Here is a 21,283-nt window from a genome sequence, read left to right on the forward strand (position 1 = left end):
GGTCGCCTCTGACCCCGTCACTCACTTACTTGTTCAAGTGGCTGATAACATATTTGAAGACCTCATAATTCTCCTTGGGGAAATAGCGGAGAATGTCCTTCATCGTCTGGAAGCGCTGCTCCCTATCGTTGATCTCTGAACGGTGGCAGAGAGAGAAGAGAGATTAGAGGCAGAGGAAAGTGGCTGAAAGAGAAGATTAGGAGAATCTGAGGCGAGGATGGAAGAGACTGGAGAGCGGAGGAGATAAGGATGGACGGCGAGGGAAAGTACAATGGACATGAGGGAGGAGAGAGTGCAGAGCTGGAGGGATTTTATTGGGCGAAGAAGTCGCTACACAGTCCGAAAATACATTAAAGCAAAAAACCTTTTGTTTGTGTGCAGCGACCTATAAAGATGTATAAAGCAGTATATTTAACAAGCATAGGTACAAGAAGTCAAGGGAGATAAAGTTAGTTATTAACTCTTGTGTTGTCTTTGGACAAGTTGAACGACCTTGACCGCTGCATATCTATTGATAGAAGCCAGGGAGGTCGTTCTCAAGCAACACAAGGGACACCACAAACCCATTTGTTTTCAGGCCTCCGGGTCCATACTTTACCATACTTCAGTTTTACTTGATTGAAGTAATCTTCTTTATTTTTGGGCAATATAATGGGTAAGTCTTTTTTATTGATTTGTTTATTGGATTGAAGCCTATTTTTTTTTAAATTGAAAAGTTTTTCTTTCAATTCTTTGTTTTGGATTGAAACAGTATTTTTAATAGAAGACACGATCGTTTTCTCTTCAACTTCTGGTCGACTAAATCATCTTTTAGATTAGTTTCAACAGGGTGAGGTTTTCCAACTTGACCGAGTGTTTAGACAAGGCCTGATCATGTGACTCCAGCTGTCGAAAAAGCGAGACTTCTAAAACTGTACGATTCAGGCTGACATTGTCTGCGTTCTATCAGTATCACTTTGAGGCAAACTTTTGTCTGAGTGACTTGCCAGGTGAGTCAAGTCTGCAGCACATCAGCTTGAAGTTCTCTCATCAATGGTTGTGAAATGTGCGTCTATGTTGTTGGTCACATCGGTTACACAATCCATCTTAGTCCACCTGGTCTCATACGTCAACTGAGGAATAGTTATTACACTATAATTACTGTGATTGTTTTAATAATCCAGTACAACTGTGTGTTAATAATTATATAGTGGCCATAATGCGCGAAGGATTAAAAGGTGCAGCTTCATAATCCTGCGATCCTCCCGACTACGAGGCAACGCCTCATCGTGAGTGATTCTGTGGCTTTGTTGCTCATCAAAGTCGTACTAAACAGATTTTAGTTCAATTAATTTAACTATTATTAAATAGTTTTGATGCCATTAGGTAAAACCAGAATACAGGCAGGACGCACTGGGTTATGAAACGCTTTGTTTTTTTAGAAAATTAGAAAAGGATTTTAAGTGCGTTTTATAATCCGAAAAATACAGAAAGTTACTTTCCAAAAGTTTTAAAACAACAGAAAAGAGAGTCATGCCAGGAATTATCGTAAAATCAGAGTAACAGGCTGTTACAGAAGCAAGTCATTCTAACGTCTGAGACCCACCAGTTGAATAATTTGATCATGTAAAACCTGAATGTCCAGTTAACCATCTTTGTCGCTAAAAACTTCCTGATAAGACAGACGACATAGTTCATGTATTTGTCTGAGTGTTTCATTTATGAAATATGTACCAGACAAACACTGTTGTGCCGCTGTTGCCAAATCCACATGGATGGAACCCGGCCTATAAATGCCTGCAAAAATAATGTTGAACACATATTTATTTAACTAAGAAATGTATAAATCTAAATGTATCTTGTATAGATAACCTGCAGAACTTATGCTGTACATGAGAGTTAAGAAAACACTCAGTGTGAATACACAAGTATACACACAAGCACACAGGGTGTGTTTAGCCTGATGGCAGCAGGGAATGACTCAGAATCTGACGTCATTAACTAACACCGTGTGTGTGTGTGTGTGTGTGTGTGTGCAGGCACTGAGAACAGCAGATGTTCTCCTCCACGTCGCAAACATGATTTACAATCAGGGAATCAGAGTTTTTATTCCCACAATGAGGTCAGTGTGGATCAAAAACAGATTTGAGGCGGAATCGTTGTTACAAGCTCCGGTTACCACGGCTGCACATCCATCACCGGACGACGACCAAACTTCCCGTCCTGAATCTCTCTTTCTTCGGCGAGAAGGCTTCACCACACCGGAGTGTGTGTTTTCTTGCCGACGCCGGGCTTCTATTGGGCAGCGTCTGTTGTTATCAGGTCCGTCACGGCTGAAGGTCTCGCAGGAGACGCTGGAGTGAGACGCTCACAGAGGAGTGACGGCAGCATTTGCGGTCCACGGCTAAATCTCTCCGGCGCAAGCCTGAGATACGCCTTAAATCTCAATTCCAGCAGATTACAGGAGACGAGAGGCTCCAGCCGTGTTTATCCGACGCACGACTGTTTGTCTTCGCCGCCGAACATTATGACCTTTACGTCCACAAATATGCATCCTCGGTGACGCCTGATCTCACGAGCACAATTTAGAAGCCGTTCGACTTCATCCTCTTCTCCACGGCTCGCCAAATCATCTCCGGGAGGCAAATCCAATTCTCTCCATGAGAGGATTTAGACTTCAGGGTTCAACTCGGTGGATTTTGACAATAAAGGGAATAATATTCGATGAAAAAGGAGGAAAGAAAAAAAAAAACTCACTGAAGGCGTCGACCAGCTCGCCCTGCATGCTGTAGGGCACCAGAGGGTCCGGCAGCTCGGAGAAGAAGGCCTTCATGGCTCCTGCCACTGAATTGAGGGTGAAGTCCTTCTCCACCAGGTCCAGGTTGTGATCTGGTGTAAACAAAGAGAAGCTCTTGTCACATGAACCACATGTTGCACTTTGCATGTCATCTTATCCAGACGAACATAGCATTTGCTGATGAATAAACTTGAAGTTCTCTAGTTTTCTCAAAGACAAAAACTTCAAAAAAGATTAAAAAAAATAAAAGATAAAATTAAAGACAGAATACGCAACATTTAAAATTACTGTGAATAAAGGTTTTTCCTGGCTAGTACACTCAACCCAGTAGCACAGATCCAGGACCCTCATAGAATGGTCATAATGTTTGACCATCTGTGATAGCCGTTCCTAACAGTAAGTTTGAATCTGATTGATATATTGCTTTTTTCTTGGAGGTTCAATATATCATTTTATTATCTCTGTATTGTCCTCCTTTATCAAACACTCACCAAGCTAATTCCTTTAAGATAATCTTTACTGTTTATTATCGCTGTATAATTATTGACATGACAAGCTATGCATGTTTCTTATCTTATCTTAAACATTTGCATCTTTGTAGGTCACGATATCAACATGAACATTAATCTAACCGACCACTGAAAATGATTGTGTGGGCTGGATTTTGACGTGTGTTCCAAAATACTGATAAAGTATCAGGATACTGTATCGATATTTAACAGCAATGTATCGATTAAGAAAAATAAATACATATGCTTTTATTTCCTGTCAAATCATGAAGTTTATTATAAATAATTGCAGCATTTTTGTGTTGCAATTTAACATCTGGCCGCTAGATGGCAGCAGTCATTACGTTCTCCACAGCTAAAGAAACAGCGAAACCCTGAGAGATCCCAGCGATGACTGAGGACGAGAGGATACAGTCGACTCCAGCCACTTTTAAAGTTGATGTTTGGACATATTTTGGTTTCAAAACAAATGAAAGCAGTTACGACTTTGTGAAGAGTCATGTGGTCTTTAAATACTACAACAACAGAGTAAAGTACTCGAAAATACTACAAACATATCCTTGTTCCTACACTATCGCAATATATATCGATAAATATTGTATCAGTGTCCCTGTCTCGGGATACGCACAGTAGCATGTTGTACACAGAAAGCCACTGTGATGAGTTCATAGAGAGGTAGTGAGAGTTTTTTCCCTAAGTAGGAAAATAAGTTTGACACAGTTTTGAGTCTCTGAGAGTCTCTCTCAAAACTTACTTGTCACAGCAGGCAAGAGTAAAAACAAGACTGCTCAAGCTGCATTCATCATGGTCAAAATAAGTGATTATTAAATGGCCAGGACTGGAAATAAGTTATTCTACACATGAAAACCTAATTCAAAAACAGGATGTGACATTGGAAAAGAAGTTTGCCTTTACAATTTTAATGAAAAGAATGTGATTCCCTGACAGAATATAATCATATTCATAAGCCGGCAGCGGTAATGAAAACTATTTAGCATTAGCCGGAAAAAACAAAAGCTGCATCAGTTCCTACGATGACAGTTAAAAATGGTTGTGCGTTTGTTTACACATCACTGACAGCTCCGCTCACACACTCGCACAACTGTAATTGACTTGGCAGCTTGGAAAGAAACAATCAATGGCATCTGCTGTTTGGAGGATTTGGAGTAGCAATTATATTTAGAGCAGAGTGGAGCGAACGGGGCGATTGTGCGACTTTTTTTTTTCTGTGCGGTGAAAAAAAAAAAAATTGAGTGAGTGAAACACTTCATTAAAAAAAAAAAGCACTTTTCTGATAATTGTTCAAAACCGGGCGTTGAAGGAAGCAGAGCCACAGACGTGCCAGGAGAGTTCTTAAGAAGAAGCATTCCTGGATGGAGATGTTCTTGAATGGTCTGTAATGAACGGGGCGAGTCTTCGGGGAGCGACTCCGGCGCCATCGTGGTGGTGAGGGTGGAAGACACCTGTGCGGCACATTCATCTGTGGCCGCTGTGTCCCGTGCACCCCCCTCCACCCCGGACCCCCCGGCTCAGAGTGATTCAGCTGTGAGCTTCAACTCTGATTACTTGGGTCGGATATTACCTTGACTGAGCATGGACGCACACACACAGACACACACACACAATCTAATAGGTCGTCCTCTGCTGCCATCCATCTCGCCAGCAGCATGCTTCATTAACCAAACCAATCTGGAGGTAATTAACTGCCCACACCTGACACACACACACACACACACTGGTGCACAAACACACAATGGCAGGTGGAATATTGTGGCGACAGCTATGCAGTCTAAAAGGAAGTCAATTCCAGCGGTGGAGTTGAGGCTCTCTGGTTAATTAAGGGGGCGCGAGCTTGTCACTGATAACAGCAGGCATGTAGGTTCGCATCCCTGCTGACCTTTTCCGCGACACGACACGTGCCCGAGCTGTACACACTTTTATCATGAAGCTGTGATACCTCAGGGCCACTCACGGTTGATGACGACGTTAATTGATGATTTGAAATTCTACTTGGACCGTTATTGGTGGACTGGGCGGCAAAGCATAATTGGAGCTTGAACGTTCAGGTCACCGTTACTAGGAGGGCTGTTAGAGTTGATATGCAATGTCAATTTGCAAGTTGAAATCCGTATTGTTAAATGACTGAGATAACACAAGGGTTAATTTGTTAAAAAAAATTAATAGACATTACTTTTTAATGTGTGGTTTTTAAATACATTTATCCACCGGCAATGTTGATGACACCAGCTCTGATGTAATCCTCAGTAACCAGACTCAGATTCATTTCAGCTTTGGTTTCACTTTATTTTATACAAAAACATAAATCTTTTCTTTTTACTTTGAAAATGTTGCTTTGATTTTTAATAAAAATCAGTTAAAAAGTCTGTCTTTTAATTTGAGATGCAGTTACCTTATATTTTATTAATCAATTCAAATCCCAAAATCATAATCAGAATATGCGTTTTTAGAGCCTATCTTAAAAATTCCAAATACAGAAAATAAGTAATTTCTTATTATATTTCTTATAAGACTTCACGAAAGTTGCGAGGCTTCTGTCCATGACAGTGTTCATGTAAATGCATTAAAACTATAATGGAAGCTCAAGTGAGACCTGGGTCCGCCCCTGAGCCTCCCCCCGACAAACATACCTTGATCAAACTGCCGCTGCATGCTCTCCATCTCGGCTTTGTTGCCGCTGACCCTGTAGATGCCCTCGGTGCTCAGACCTGGACGAGACAGAAAGATTCATGTAGTGTTAAAGGTCTTTTCTTGGAAATACTGCAGTATTGGACAGTCGTCATAACATACAACAACATATACAACAAGGGGGGTCCTCGTTTGTGTCGACATCAGCGTTTTAAATTTGAAATTGATGCAAGTAAGTAGTTAATAGTTAATTGAGAAACAATCGTCATCATGTTTCACGTCAGAGACAGAATATTATTTTAGAATTGTTAGATTTTTCTAAATCACTTGTTTAAATAAATAAAAAAGCGAAATTATCCTTCAATCGATCGACATATGAAATTATTATTAATAACATTCGAAAAGTATATACATATAATTGTAATCTTTTCATAAACTTGTATTTAATTTTACTGAAGTACATTATCAAAAAATTATATTGGAAACTTTGACTTTAAATACATTTCTGCTTCAAATTAATATACAGATTTGTTTTCTGTGTGATTGTGTGTATACCATTTTCTTTGTTATTCAAGTTTAAAGTAAAAAAGTCAAATGGTCCACTTCATTATCAACTCCCTGAGATCTTTTATGAGATGTTTTTTTCAGCTTTTAAAAAAAGTCTTTAATTATTTTACAGAAACTATGAAAAACAAACAATAAAATGTGTTCGTCAGCCCATTTTTATTGTCATCTGAAATAACACACAATGTTTTGTAGCTTCATTTTTATCTGCACATTGTTACATGTTTAACAAACAAACACAGGTTTGCATGACTTTTTCTTTTTTCATGAAATCGTTTATTTTCTGAGCTGCTCTGCAGCACAAAACTCCAACTTCAATCGGAGCGACAAGAGGACACAAAAGAAACTTTGGCAGCAAAGAAGCAGAAATTGTCAATGTCTTGTTGATGTGGATTTTAAAGAGTGAAACAGAGACAGGCGGGGAGGAAATGCAAGTGCATCGATCTCCTCCGTTTACCAATCAATTATCCACAAAAGCTTTTCAAACCAGACACTCGGAAAATGAGAGACGGGAGGACAGATGTGGGGGTGGGAGCAAAATCGCACCCAAGGACGAGTCAGATAGTCGGGGAGTGGACCGTCCAGACCGATGAAAGAAGGAGGAAAATACAGGGATTAAGATAAGAAAGATAGCAGAGAGGGATGAGACAGTCGCTTGAAACAAGACAACAGAGGTAATCTTGGGACACCCTCGGTGCATTCCACAGTATTTCTCCCTTTCAAACATGTTTACCTTTCTATTTACAGAACACACTATTACACATATTGATGATGTTATAACAACGGGATCAGCAGGGACACCTGAAGGTATCCAAAGAAATCCCTGTGAACCTTCCAGCACAACAACTCCACAGATGTGTCGCCGCCACACTGGCGTCGCTCCAGCTGATCCTACATCGACACAGATTTCTCTCCCGGGTCAGTCGCCCGAGGGATTATTTTCCTCGCAGCCGCCGTCGGGTGCTGCCCTTCACGTCACTGCGGAGGCTTGACTTGCTAAGATGCATTCATCACAGCGGCACCATGAGCGCGCCCGGGCTGCCAGGGAGATAACAGCAGTCACCCAGGATTGATTTTATACGCTTGCTTTTTTATTTTTTCTTTCTCGCTCAGTGTGCATGAAAATAACGTAAAATACATTTTCACAGCCAATATTTGGAGCATCAAGAGCTGCTCAGACAAGTCAAGAAAATGTTTGCGTCTGAACCAAGTGTTTAAAAGACAGACGATTGAACATATCATGATGAAAGAAGGAAGAATCTGACCTTTGAAGCAAGAAGTCCCATAGTGTTGACATTTTCTTGCAATTACAATGACACCGTTTCTTTAAGGGTCATCACAGAGAGTATTATATTAAGATATTTATATAGTACAATTAAATTCTAAATCTATTATTTGTAAAGCTCAAAATACACATTGAACTTATAATTTCTTGTGTTAAACGGAGGACATTTTTATGACATACATTTTTGCATCATTTCTCAACACGTGGTAAATCTAAATCATAAAAGGTCATGATGACTTGTGTTTTGTCAAAATTCTTGTTTTTTAATTTGATGTAAACAAATTATTTCATATTCAAAGTCACAGAGATCCGGCTTAGCTTCTGTAAATGTAGAAAAATTCACTTCGTTAATAGGTATGACTTAGTTGTTTAATGAATTGAATTTAAAATGAATTAAATGCAGTTTTTAGTATTTCAATTATAATTTAATGATGGGTTTTATTAACTCAATTATACAAAAAGTAAATAAAACATTTCAATATAGACATGATTTAATTCAATTGGGAAATACATTCAACTTCCCGTTATAAAAATGTATGAACTCAGTCATTCAAAAAACAATCAAACGCTTCACTGAATGAATCAAAATGTGTTGTTTGTTGAATTTAACTTTTCAATATATACTTCCACATTTGACAGTTCTAAAACTGTTTTAAAGAGCAAGTTATCCACACTGAGACAAAAGACGTGGAAAAGCCGACAGTTATTGTTGGGGAAAAATGCAGGAAGGGAAGGATGTGGGTCAACGCTTCAGGGTCAGCATCTCACCGTCACTCATGGCCGCCTCACACTACACACATACAGGCACAAGTCTATATCATAATTTCCTGCACCATTACAGCTGGAGATCGTGGCAGCAGATACCTGCCCAGCGGAGACACAGACTCACAACAACCTCAGTGCGACTTCACTACACATTGTTGTTCATTTCCGCTTCAGGTCCCAGCGTGTGTCCAGTTATTTCTGTGCATCCACACAACAATAGCAGCTGATGAAGAGCGAAGCAAAAACATTCCTTCAACGTCCCTGCACACAAAGAAACGTCCTCAAGAAAAACAATCGAGAGTTATCAGCACAGATAAGAAGGACTGAGAGTTGATGAGCGCGATAGAGGAGGAGCAGAAATAAAGGTTAGCGGGAAGATGACAGAAATCAAGTGTGGCAGGTGATTCAGAGGGAGAGAGATGGAAGGAAGCGACGGAAGGAAAACAAGGACGAAGGAGGACAAGAAGTGCTGATGTTTCGAGCATTGAGGGATTCAACAGTTTCCTCACGTAGGTGACGCCAAACAAGCTGCTCACAGGTGAGACCACAAGTCTTAACTCTGAGATAAAAGCATGTTTTGTCAAGTGTCAAGTGACAGTAACCCACAAATAGAGTTGAAAACCATAGTAAGAAAACACAAACAAACATTTAAATTTGTTTTTATAAGAGTAAAAAATCAACACGAGAAAAGTGTGATGCAAATAGAGAGTAAGAAAGAAGACTGCTAGCATAACGGCATTACAGTTTGACCTCCAGGACATCAGATGGCGCTGTGACGAGGCATGTTGGTGATGGACTAGTAGCCTTTTGATGGTTCTTCGAGGCCTAAAAATTCTACATCACAGCACCACCTGCTGTACTGGGGCTGGAATCACCCATCATTACATGTCGACAACACCAGGTTTTCTTTGACTTTCCAGGTTTGTGAGGTTACTGCTGAATCGTTGAATAAAGAGCGACATCTTCTCTTATTTTAACGCCAAAATATAGATGTTTTATTCAGTGAGTGACGTTTTTTTTAAATATTAATAAATGTATGATTATTTAAGACAGCAGATACCTCTGCCAAGGAGCCAACTTCACTTGAAATTAAATAAACACAGCATTATAATAATTGAAAAAACTTCCATGATTCATGTTAATTCACTAAAACAATTCAAATTAAAATATTTGCTGCACAATCGGTGCATCTCATCATTTATAATCCAAACAGACCTTTAGAACAAAACCTAATCACTTCTTAATAATACTGCTAAGTAAAAAAAAACGCATAATCTCCTTGGCAGGGGAACTGTTGTCAAAAGTGCTGTGGCCACTCACAATTTGTTGAACTTTTTAATTTAATTAGAAATGAAGCTTGACTTACTTTGAAATATTATGGGCTAGTAATGTTGATATTAAAGGGAATTTCTCCACACCCTTCCAAGAAAATAAGACGTACAGCAGAGTTTTGGGAAATACTTCTCCAACAGTCAAGTGCCTCCCCAGAGTGCTGAGAAAACCAGCAGAGCTCAAGACCACCATTCAAGTATAACCGCAAAGCCAAAAGGCATCAAATGTGTGAGCGTACACAGAAGAAAGCGGGGAAGTACACACTGGTAGAAAAGCTGTGTGGATTCGAGCGGGCGACGGAGTGGCACTCCGACTGGTGAAGACCAAAGTAGGTAACAATCCCACTTGGGAGGAGGATTAAGATAAGAGGGAATGCAAAGGAACGGAAATCAAAGAGCACAAAACTGGAGAAGCCGTCTTTGAAAAGAACTTGAATGTGGTTACCAGCAACAGAACAAAATGTATATAAACAAATGACTGGAAAGAATCAAACAGCCTCTCACCTGTGGTTTCAATGAAGCGGATGCATTTCTCAATGAAGACTGGGATCGGCCTCTCGGAACTCACCACGCTGACCAGGGGCATTCCGAAGTAAGGTTTGGAAATGGAGTATCTGGGTTTGTTTCGCGTTTTCTGAAAAATAAAAAAGGGGCAGAGAGGTTTTTTCTCATGTTTTTGTTTACTCAAGAAAGTTTTGAAATTGTAGTTACCATTTCTTACTGGACTTTCATAAGTCACATTTAGTGTTCCTTAAACTAAGTGTTTTAGGATAAAATGTATCACAAATAATGAGAAAAATAAATGCACATCAGCCAAGTTGGTATAAATGTTTGGCTAATTTAGATATACCAGCTTACGTACACATATTCACAACTTAATCATCAAATATAGAACACACGTTTTAAAGTAAACAATTGGATTTCAGTGGAAACAGAATTCTGCAAACCTGCACTTGATTTTTGAGCCCTTTGTTTGTTTGGATTTTTTTTGATTGACGTTGACATTTTTCGATGCATATGATTTGATGGTCGAAAAAAAATTGTTCATAAAAATACTTTTGAAAATGAACCGTAATGCTGTTAAACAATTTTGAAGGAGTGCACTTCTTGGTTTGAATTGTGTATTTTGCTGTCGTTATTGTTATTTACAGCAAATGAAAGTACTCGTCTGAAGACCAGAGATACCAGAATATCAGTTTTTCATAACTGCTTCCCGCAAAAAACTGTAGGCAATTTGTCTATGAAATTAAATATAAAAATAAATTAATGAACATATCGGTATCGGCCATCAGAAGCAGGAAATTGTCAGTTGAAACACATATCCTCCACATGTGTAAGGTGAAAATTGATCTCTATCTTTATAACCCTCGCCTATGACTAATGTAAGTCGTGGGTAGTAACACAAAGAACTTGATCGCATGTCTGGGAGTTAGAAGCAAAGTCATCCGGGAGAGACTCTGAGTAGAGCTTCTTCTCCTTCACGTGGAGAGCAGTCAGTTGAGGTGGTTTTGACCAGAGAATGTCTTATATATATAATGACGAGTCAAATGATGAAAGTGTCGATGCTGATTCCTAAATACTCGAAACGATATTTCATGCAAGTCTGTGTTTTCTCTAGAATCGGGGTCAATGATATATATGACGATACAGGGACGATAATTAAAATAAACTGCACTGTAAATTGAGATATTGCTGGAACAAAGATATATTTATAGTATTGCCCAAGTCAGTGACGTTAAAATATTTACAGACCACATGACCACTGAAGAAGTCGTAACGGCTTTCATTTGTTTTGAAAGCAAAATATGTCCCAACATCAGCTTTAAAAGCTGCAGGAGTTGACGATATCCTCTAGTCCTCAGTCAACACTGCAATATTAGAGGATTTCATTGTTACGTTAGCTAGAGGACGCTGCCATCTAGTGGCTGGAAGTTTAATTGCAACACAGAAATGAACATTTTTATAGAATGTGATTAAAAGATAAATATGATTTTAGAGCACATAAATAAATAAATATACTTCAATTTTTTTTAAAGATAAGATTCTTTACAATATGAATACAGTATTGTGGATCAAAAAATCTTGCAATCGATATTTTCTTACACCGTTACCCCTGATCTGACCCCGGATAAAGCGGAAGAAGACTTGATGTTTGGACATATTTCTCTGACAATGTAAGCCTGTTTTCTTATTTTGGCCGGTTTATACTTGCGTTAAACCCAAACACGGCCATCCCGCACATTCCTCCTCGTAGCCAGCTGATAAGCAATCACGCATTCCATCATGAGCTTTTTTCTGAGTATCAGTTAGATACACATCTGGACCTCCAGCACCAAAGCCTCACCTGTCTCCAGCAACTACCTCGTCTGACCTCCTGGTCATCGACATGCTTCTGTACTTTAGTCTCTATCAGAAGAAAACATTTCACTTCAGACCCCCCTCCTCGCACAGCAAGTTGTAATAGTTGATAGAGTTTGACGGCAGTGTTTTGAAAAGCCCCGAGGTCTGGATCTCTAGTGGTCTATCGCCCCCCCAAGGCAGTGCTGGGTGGTGAGACAGGGCCGCACGGTCGGCTGGACACGTAGTCTGTGGGAGGAACGTGGGTCTGACAGACCGAGCAGAGGAGCTCATTAGAGCTCGGATCTGATGAACCCTCCACTCCTGGTCGCAGCCTGACTGCACAGCAAATACTTTGATGCTTAAATAATCCCTCTTGTGGAAGCAGGAGGAGAAAGAGGACGGCCTTCGGTTGAACGTGCCGTCTTAGACTGAAGAGAATTTTATTCGATTAAGAAAAGTTTTTGTGTGAGAAATATTGACATTATCCAAGCTAATATTTAACAGAAACATTTTAGCTTTATTTTAAACTTTAATGGCTTTCAAATAATATTATTTTAATCACCATTTTATGGTTTGTATTTCAATAAAGAAAGTAAGCAGAGAACGAACAAACCTGGTTCTTAATAATTTGGTTGCAAAATAAGTGAAAAGAAGCTTTAACTTCATCAAGAGTCATGTAGTCTGTAAATTCTGACACACCAGTGTAAGGTAAGGTAAAACTTTATTGATCCCTCAGGAGGTCTCCTTCGGGAAATTGTTTCAAGTAGTTGATTAATTGAGTCAATTAATTAATTGAGTTAATTGAGTCAAGTAGTAGAGCAATACTACAAATAAGTCCATGTTCCTACAGTATTGCAAAATATCACGAAACAGTGGCAACAAAAGAATATTTATTGTATCGCCAAAACACACCCCTTACATAAATGTGTGACTGCACTAAAGTTAGAATACTTATGTTTCTAGTGGTGGAAGGATGAAGTAAATTTAAGGATGTGTGAAGCTTCTTTATTAATAAAGACTATTCAACAGAATATTGAGAGTATTTAAAAGGATCATAACCGTTTCTGACCTACAAATATTTAGCAATGAGCTTATTCGAGTTCAGATGCCCATGAAACCAAGTTATGTTATTTTTACATACAACATTATAATGTCTTAATATTTTTAATTAGAATTTACAAATGTCCAACATACCATACTGTATCTTTTTCATGTTATATTTGATAGTTTAGTTAATCAATGGCAGTGCTAGCTTAGCTTGTTAACAGCAGCGTTAGCATAGCTTATTAACAGCAGTGCTAGCTTAGCTTATTAACAGCAGTACTTGCTGAAGTCATTTTGAGGTAAAATTAAAAATGTTTTCTTTTACATGATGTTAAAATGCCATCTTGGTCACAATAAAAATGATAAAACTAGGTGGAAATTCGTACTTTGTCAAGTCGAATGTGTCATTCACGATGTGAAGGTCTTAAAAACGGTCTCAGAGAAAATGCAACCTTTTTCTTTGAGTCAAATATAAACATTAGTACTTTCAAGAGGCTACATTGTAAAGTGTTTTTCAACGGCAGCAGAATAAGCCGTGACTCAGTGGAAACTGCATCAATACTGATAAGGACACAGTACTGGAATAAACAAGTCAATCTTTGACAGCGTGACATGTTGATTGGTCACTGAAACCCTTCTTATCTTTCCGCCCCCTCGTGTTTTCCCGGACATTCCGCCATGTTGACACACGTCCACAACACAGCTTGCACATTTCAACCACGTGTTTGTGATTTACTGAGCAGTAGTAACAAATGTGACACCGTAAGACAATAGCTCTGCGGTTCTGATCCGACCCTTCATAAATCTCACGCTCCTTTTCATCGAGGCTCGTGATTTACTAGACTCTCATCAAACAGTGAGTCTTTCATACACTTTTCATTCCCTCGTGTTTTCGCGTGGTATGTTTTGAATGTGTCTCAGGGCACTTGACTAAAACTAGGTGACTGAGGAATTTGAAACATTCCACTTGCTGGATGTGAAGATTAAAAATTGAAAAAAAAAAAAAAAAAACAGGAGAGAAGGGGGGAATGTTTCCGGCCTCTTGCTCAGGGAGGAAGGGAAGGAAGTTGGTAGCCGAAAATGGACTCCGGCCAGGCAGGAAGTGCCCAGGACCAAATATGAAGGTTTGATGGAATAAACGAGTCAGGATCACAGAAGCCACTGACTTAAGTTCTACATTCTTTGTATTTATTGTCAATAGTTTTTTCCCTCCACAGCTCTCTTCCTTTCGTGGAACACTCTCAGCTTAATGAGTGACCTCCCGATACGACCATTTATCTACTTAATAAAAGCATCAGCACAATATTGAGTCTGATGAGCCATTAGCTGGATGAAAGGTTACAATTAAAAGCTACGTTTCACTCCACGTTTATCTTTTCATGAAGAACATTTGAGCCGACATCGTAAAGATTCTCTTGCATCACAACTGAATGTATGATGGCTTAATCACCAATTGCTTGTTTAACCCGTTTCAAGCGCTGTAATTATCCATGATGCACCAGGAAAATCGTGCACAGCTGCTTCTTCTGTGCAACACCTTGGGCGAATGATGCCATCCGGATAAGCCTGACACTGTCAAATATTAACTGTGTAACAGACACGAGCAGCACCGGGGAAGTGGGTGCACGTCACATTTATTAATCTTTAGGATAAGAAAAGATTAAAAAAACAAGACAAATGGGTTGAAGGTCTGACACAGAGGTGAGTAATAAGACTTGCCCGTTTGAAAGCATTCATGAGATCAGAGTAAAGAATTAAACCGATAAAGTGGAAATGTTCCTGAAATAAATTTCCAATTTTAAAACCTTGTGTATCTTGCAAACTAAATTGTTATTTTTGTGAGTGCATCTATCAAATACAATTGAAGATACATATACATTTCCTTTTTTAAATTCTTGTTGAGCATAATGACAAAATGTATATTTATACAATCGTAGATGGGGGGTTATTGTATTTTCTTTACAAACCAAATAACCATTAACAGCATTTATTCGTACAAACAATTTCTATACATTTTCCTTTAGAAGTTACAATAATTTTACAGTTTTATTTTTCAGTTTTATATGCCATTTAACATAATTATTTCTATTTCAATTTAGTGGCAGGAAAAAATATATATAAAAATAATGATAAATCAAAAAGTTTAGTCATATTAATCTCCCTAAAAAACGATTTATTTACTAATATTTTATTTTTAAAACAATGTTTAATAAGACCAGTGGCTGCCATTCAATATTACAAATTCACACAAAATATCCTCGAACACATAAATCTATTTGGAAATGCAGAAATTTATGTGTTAGAAAAATATATGAAGGATTTTTTGATCTAAAAAGGTTGATACTCTTTTAGTAGTTATAATGATAAAATGCCAACATATGCCAGTGTTATATAAAAGTGTCTTTTGTTAGTTACAGTGTCAAAGTCCAAAGGTTTATAGAAATGGCTAACAATTGAAAAAGCTGTGTTGTGCGCACAAACATTCTGTGGCTGTGTCCGTTCTCATTAAGGGTTCCTGCTAGAGGATATAGTGGGCCTCTTTCCTCTGATGATCTAGCTTGTCTCAAAGGCTCCCACTGGGGGGTCAGTAAAAACTGCGGCACAGATGCCTTCAGAACCTCGTAAAGTATTTTCACAAAGTTGTGCAGAACATAGAGTCAGACCCATTTGTTGTTTTCAAATTCAATACAAGCCCTTATTTGGCACAGTGACAAGCTTTTAATTTTTTTTGTGTTAGAGTTCTGTGTAATATTTTGCTTAATAGGCCAAGATACTTTTGTTATACAAACTTTTGTGTTTGCTATAAATAATTAACATCCACCAACCTTTGTGTTTCTGCGCAGACTCTTGAGGATATTTCTTCTTTTCGGGTCCTCGATCTCCTCAATGGAATTGTCTTTTTGAGCACTATCCTCAAGGCTTACTTTTGGGGGGGCGCCCATCTCGTCATCACTGCCTATTGAGAAGCTTGTCCTAAAATGACTAAACTTTCCAAGCCGTTTGGATCTGTCCCTGTAAAGTTTAGGCTTCACGCCGATGGCGGAGAATTTTCTTCTGCGCTCCAGTGAACTGCTGTCGGCCTCGCTGTCTGATCCGTTCCCTCCGGCGCTCCCGTTGGAGTGGCCTTTGTTGGCGTTACGAATGGTGATGATCTTGCCCTGTGTGCTGTCGTGAGGGACAGAGTAAATGGTCTCCTCCTCTCGAAGTCGAGGTTTGCTCACAGCGTCCATTGGCTCTGCATAGTCTGAAGGGTCATAACCCCCATCGCTGCCAGGGGCTCTCGTAACAGTCTGGGGTAAAGAACGCCGAGCGGTTCCAACCTGCTGATCCATAAAATGGCCGATGTTTACCTTCCTTACAGGTTTGGGCTTTACTTGAGGGGGGACCTTGTTGTTTAACTTGCTCTCAAATGCACTTAGTTCAGAAATTACAGAGAATGTGTCACTTGACTCCAGGTCTGGTAACTTGAAGCTTCCTAGGTGAGAGCTGAGATTTCCATCGTCTCTCAGTGTAGAGTAAGGAGGTGACGGGTCAATGTCATCCTCCGAGTCCATTAGAATGTTGACTGGACTTGGAGAGCCACAGCGGGGGCTGGTTCTTTCATTGGTACATGCCTCTGCCACGTTATCATACATGTGTGTGGCTTCAACAATAGTGCGCTTTTCCACAACTTCCTTGAGAAAAGCGTGGAAAAGATCAATCTTATGGAGCCCACCAACCACACCACCATGTCCACATATAACTGTGTTGAATCTGGCATCTATTTCATGTGCAAGATCTTCGCCTTGACTTATCTGCTCCTTGGCAGACTCAGAGTCTGATAGCTCCATTTGGCTCTCACCGACGGCTATCAACTGAACGGGTATGATGTCTTGGACCTCACACAGGAAAGCACACAATGTTTCCATGGATGCCTTGCGCCGTGCAGAGAACACAGAGATGTAGCCATGTACAAGCTTTGTCTTTCGGAGAGAAAACGTAGAGTGAAAGGAAAGGATGGAGAGCTCAATAGTTTGCCGTTGACCACCGATGTTCAGATCTAACAAAACAGAGGTACCACTGTTGAGACTAGACACAGGGCGACAATGCTGTGGCAACAGGAAGGGAGCAAGAAGTTGGTCTAGATCATACGTGTCTCCACACATTAGGCACATGACAATCTTGAGATCCGTTTCTACCATGACCTGGGACTGAGGATCTCGCAAGGCAGAGGAAGGTGGTGGTAAGGGAGGAGAACAGCTTCCCTTGCTTCTTCTTAATTCTAAGAGACCTCTCAACAGTTGGTTGACCTGCCTTTCGCTGACATTACGCCCATAACCGACACCTGGAGAGGCCGGGTCCAAATAGGAACATTGTAGCTTTCCTGCTACATGAAGCCCTTGTTGTATGAGTGCCTGAGCTGTCTCCATGCCAATGTCCCCTATGGAACCAACGCCTCTTTTAGTCACAAGAAGGAGAGACAGTGGGGGTTGTGATAAACTGTTTTCCCTTTCTCTCCGACTTATAGTTGACTCCCTAATCTTCTCCAAACTGTCAACCACATAGGATAGAGACTCCTTTGAGTTGTACAAACATAAACAACCATGAGGTGTGAAGGTTGGAGTGTGGAAGGAATTGACTGGCAGGCGAACATTGCCCTCAATCGGACGAAGGGCTAGCTCATAAATCTTACCGTCTAGAATGTACCTATCATCACTGCTGCACATAGCCCTGATCTCATTTGCCATTTCCCTTGCTAGCCCATCTTTTCCCAAAATAACTAGATTAATCCGTTCTGCTCTTCCCCCTTCCATTCTGGAAGTGTCAGAAGCATAGCGTGTCGGGAATTGAGATGCCAATATCTGCTCAATTTTGGTGTCCACGCAATGCGGACTGTTGGGACAGGTGTCTTTTGTGGGGTGGTAGACAAAGTGAATATGTTTCAAAACAAGAGCACCCCTATCATCCTGGAGCTTCTGCAGGGCTTTGAACCTTTGCTCCTCGCCTAAGACCTCTTGAATGGCACCCATTTTCTCTTTACTTGGCTTGGCATCAACTTCTAACTCATAAAAAAGCTCAGAGTATTCTAGAAGAAGTTCCTGGAAGTCCTCTTTGGCTCTGTCGATGATCTCTTTCTGGTGTTTATTGTAAATATCAAGATATTCAACTTCGTCAAGCCACTGATAAAAGTCTTCATTCATGATGAAACTCCGGGCTTCCTCCCATGGTTTTCCTGGAGTAATGAATGGAGAAACGCTTAGCTTTTCCTTGAACTCCCATCGCATCTCAGCGCGTTTGCGTTCATTCCTAAGCTGCTCCAGGTGAGTCTCATATATGGCTTCAGCTGTAGGAGTTTCAAGAAGATCCTGTGGAATACGGTCATCGTCCATCTTATCAATATGCTGAGTTGTCTCCCAAGGTGTGTCATCCAGTACTACAAACCACTGGTTAAATTCTCTTTTAGTCTCCAAGACTTTCTGAACTCCGGACCAACTAAGATGATCAATCTCATCCAACTCGGGTAAGAGCGTGGACAAGGCCTGTGGTAGGGTCGCCAGGTAAGCCTTTCTTCGTTTTTCAATATGTTCCTGCTTAAGTCTGTGCACATGCTGCTGGAACAGTTTCTTGGCTTTTGCCGTTCCCTCAAGAAAAACATATTCCTTGTACTCCGGGTCACACTGCATTCGACGACTCGTAGCGGGCCATGTCTCATTGTGGTTCTTCACAATTCGATTCACAAGCCACTCGTATCGATCTTTTGCAGAGGCAATTTGTTGACTTTGTTGCTTCAGTGCCTCAAAGTAGGGGATGATTTTGGGCTTCCCTCTACCTTTATCTATTAACTGAACCAATGTCAGAAAGGCTAGGTCAACGTTGACGTTTGAGCGTGCAGAGGTTTCTATGACTTGGAGGTTTTTCTTGGCTAGGGCGAACGTGTGCGAGTCTTTGATGTAGCGCTCAACGCCTTCATCACATTTGGTGAGAACTAACACCACAGGTTTCTTTGTTTTGGCTAGCTGGTTGTACAAGTTAGTAACAAACTTCATCTGGTCCTCAAAACTCCGGTTCATTCCCCTGCTAACATCCACGCAGAGTAAATATCCGTCTACCATTATTTTGCCTTCAGGCATTTGTTTTTGCTCAAAATCCTGTTCCAAGCCCAACTGGTCCGTGCAAAAGTACATCAGCTTCTCCGCAGAAGCTAACTTGGTGGAGGCTGCCCTTTTGATGTACGGTTGTAGCGCCGTGCTTCTATGTGGTTGGAACGTCTGATCGTCGATGAACTCGGTTTGCTCGACCACGTTCATACGACACTCCGGTCCCTCCTCCAGTGTCCGTCCAGCTTCTCCCCAAAAGAGGAAATGATCATTGTTGACCACCCTCCCACCAAAGTCGCTGGTGCTTAGGACGGAGGTGTGGTCCAGGTGGAAGTCATCTGCACTTGGTCTGACAAATCTGTTACACAGGCAGGACTTTCCCACACCACACTGGCCTTTCTCTTTCTCGGTACCAGACAGCCCGACCACGACCAGGTTGTAGGTGGGTGCTCGGGCCTCTTGCTTCTTGGTCATCATCATTGCTGTTTGAGGCTCATCCTGCCATGCTGGCGTGGAGCTTTAAGTTGAGACTGCCCAGAGGCAGTGTTTCCTTACGAGGGGAGGTCACTGGACTGGGGTCTTGCCCTGTAAAGTGAAGAAAAAAAAAGGTTAGCTTATTTACCAGGAAAGACAAATCACAAAAGCGAAAAAAGTATTTTTTGAATTTCGTTTTTTTCCCAAAAATCCTACATTACTACCCCACGCCCTTTCAGAAAACTCATTGCAGCTCTAACATTAAGCATGTGCATGCCATAGATGACGTGATTCTGTGGGTCAGAACGAAAAAGTGGATCGCACCTTCGAGACCCTTTTCCTGGGCAAAAAAAAAAAGAAGTGATTTATACATTAAATTCTTTAATTTATTAATTTTCTTTTCCCAGCTACCTCGGACCAGAGACGGGGGACACCCTGACCCGGTCGCCATTCTGGCAAGGGGGACTCAGAGACACAATCATTGACAAGAATAGTCACACTAATGGAAAATTTTAGAAATTAATCAAACTCTGCATGTGTTTGGACTGTGGGACAAAACCAAAGATTCGGGAGTAAAACCGAACAAGCACAGGGAGAACATGCATATTTAATTGAAGAAACCATTTTTTTTTTCATTTTAAGTAGAGCAGGATTCACTAGTCGCTCCGCTTTTACGCTCATTTCACTGCTCAAGTTCTTTCAATCATAGTAACTTTTATCCTATTAATGTTTTGGAGAAGATTCCTGTCGGAAGAGAACCTGCAGCAGAGGCTCAGCGAGAGGTCATTATCCCAGTTAAATGTATTTACAGTTGTGTAGGAGTTGAAGAGTTTAAATCGCACACTCATGATGGCTGCATCATGCTAATGCTGTACGCAAATGTCGCACAATTAAAAATAATCTCCATCCCCCCAAAAAAACAAGTACACAAAAGATGAAAGCGGACAAGTGTAGCAGTGCTGAAGTTATTAATTGGTCGACGAGGGAAGCTTGCGTTTCAAGATCTGCCTGTTGGCTGCTTGACTTGGAAGAAAAACATGTCCCCGTCATAAATATCTCTTCATGAATTTGCTGGAAAACACAGTGTGTTGGTTTGATAAACCAGGTCATTCTTTCGTTGCAGAAAATCTCACTAGTGGCGAGAAGAGCAGTTTAAAAACTGTCAAAACTTTATCACCAATTGGTCGCAGCATGTGTGGCAGTGGCATGTAAAGCACATTATAATGAGAGCTGGATGACTGAAACACTCTAAAATGATCTTTCAACCAGCTTTTTAATAACGTCACGGCGACCTCGAGGGGAAGAGGCAGGTGCTTGTGTGAGTCACATTTACAGCGTTATGCAGTGAACCGTTATGACACCGATACCGAGCCACAGATCGACAGAAGTATGGACACCAGACCTACATTAGCAACAGTGACCTACATGAACATACATCAACATGTATGTGCTGACAGCTCCAGAATAAACCA

The 21,283-nt window shown here is 40.5% G+C and overlaps 2 protein-coding genes across 2 annotated transcripts in view; both read right to left on the reverse strand.

Moving 5' to 3' along the window:
* Positions 1–21,283, reverse strand: part of calm3a (calmodulin 3a (phosphorylase kinase, delta)) — a 224,469-nt gene that overhangs the window by 22,893 nt on the left and 180,293 nt on the right. The gene's annotated exons all lie outside the window — the stretch shown is intronic.
* arhgap35a (Rho GTPase activating protein 35a) overlaps positions 1–21,283 on the reverse strand; it is a 60,621-nt gene that overhangs the window by 3,695 nt on the left and 35,643 nt on the right. Inside the window, exons 2-6 of the mRNA XM_087795542.1 lie at positions 16,086–19,922; positions 10,381–10,510; positions 5,934–6,011; positions 2,737–2,868; positions 30–135 (exon numbers count right to left, since the gene is read on the reverse strand). Coding sequence (XP_087651668.1) covers positions 30–135; positions 2,737–2,868; positions 5,934–6,011; positions 10,381–10,510; positions 16,086–19,817 — 4,178 coding nt within the window. The 5' untranslated portion in view covers positions 19,818–19,922. The remainder of the gene's footprint in view (positions 1–29; positions 136–2,736; positions 2,869–5,933; positions 6,012–10,380; positions 10,511–16,085; positions 19,923–21,283) is intronic.

Source organism: Callionymus lyra, chromosome 7, assembly GCF_982586985.1.
Source record: "Callionymus lyra chromosome 7, fCalLyr1.hap1.1, whole genome shotgun sequence".
Classification (NCBI taxonomy): Eukaryota; Metazoa; Chordata; class Actinopteri; order Syngnathiformes; family Callionymidae; genus Callionymus; species Callionymus lyra.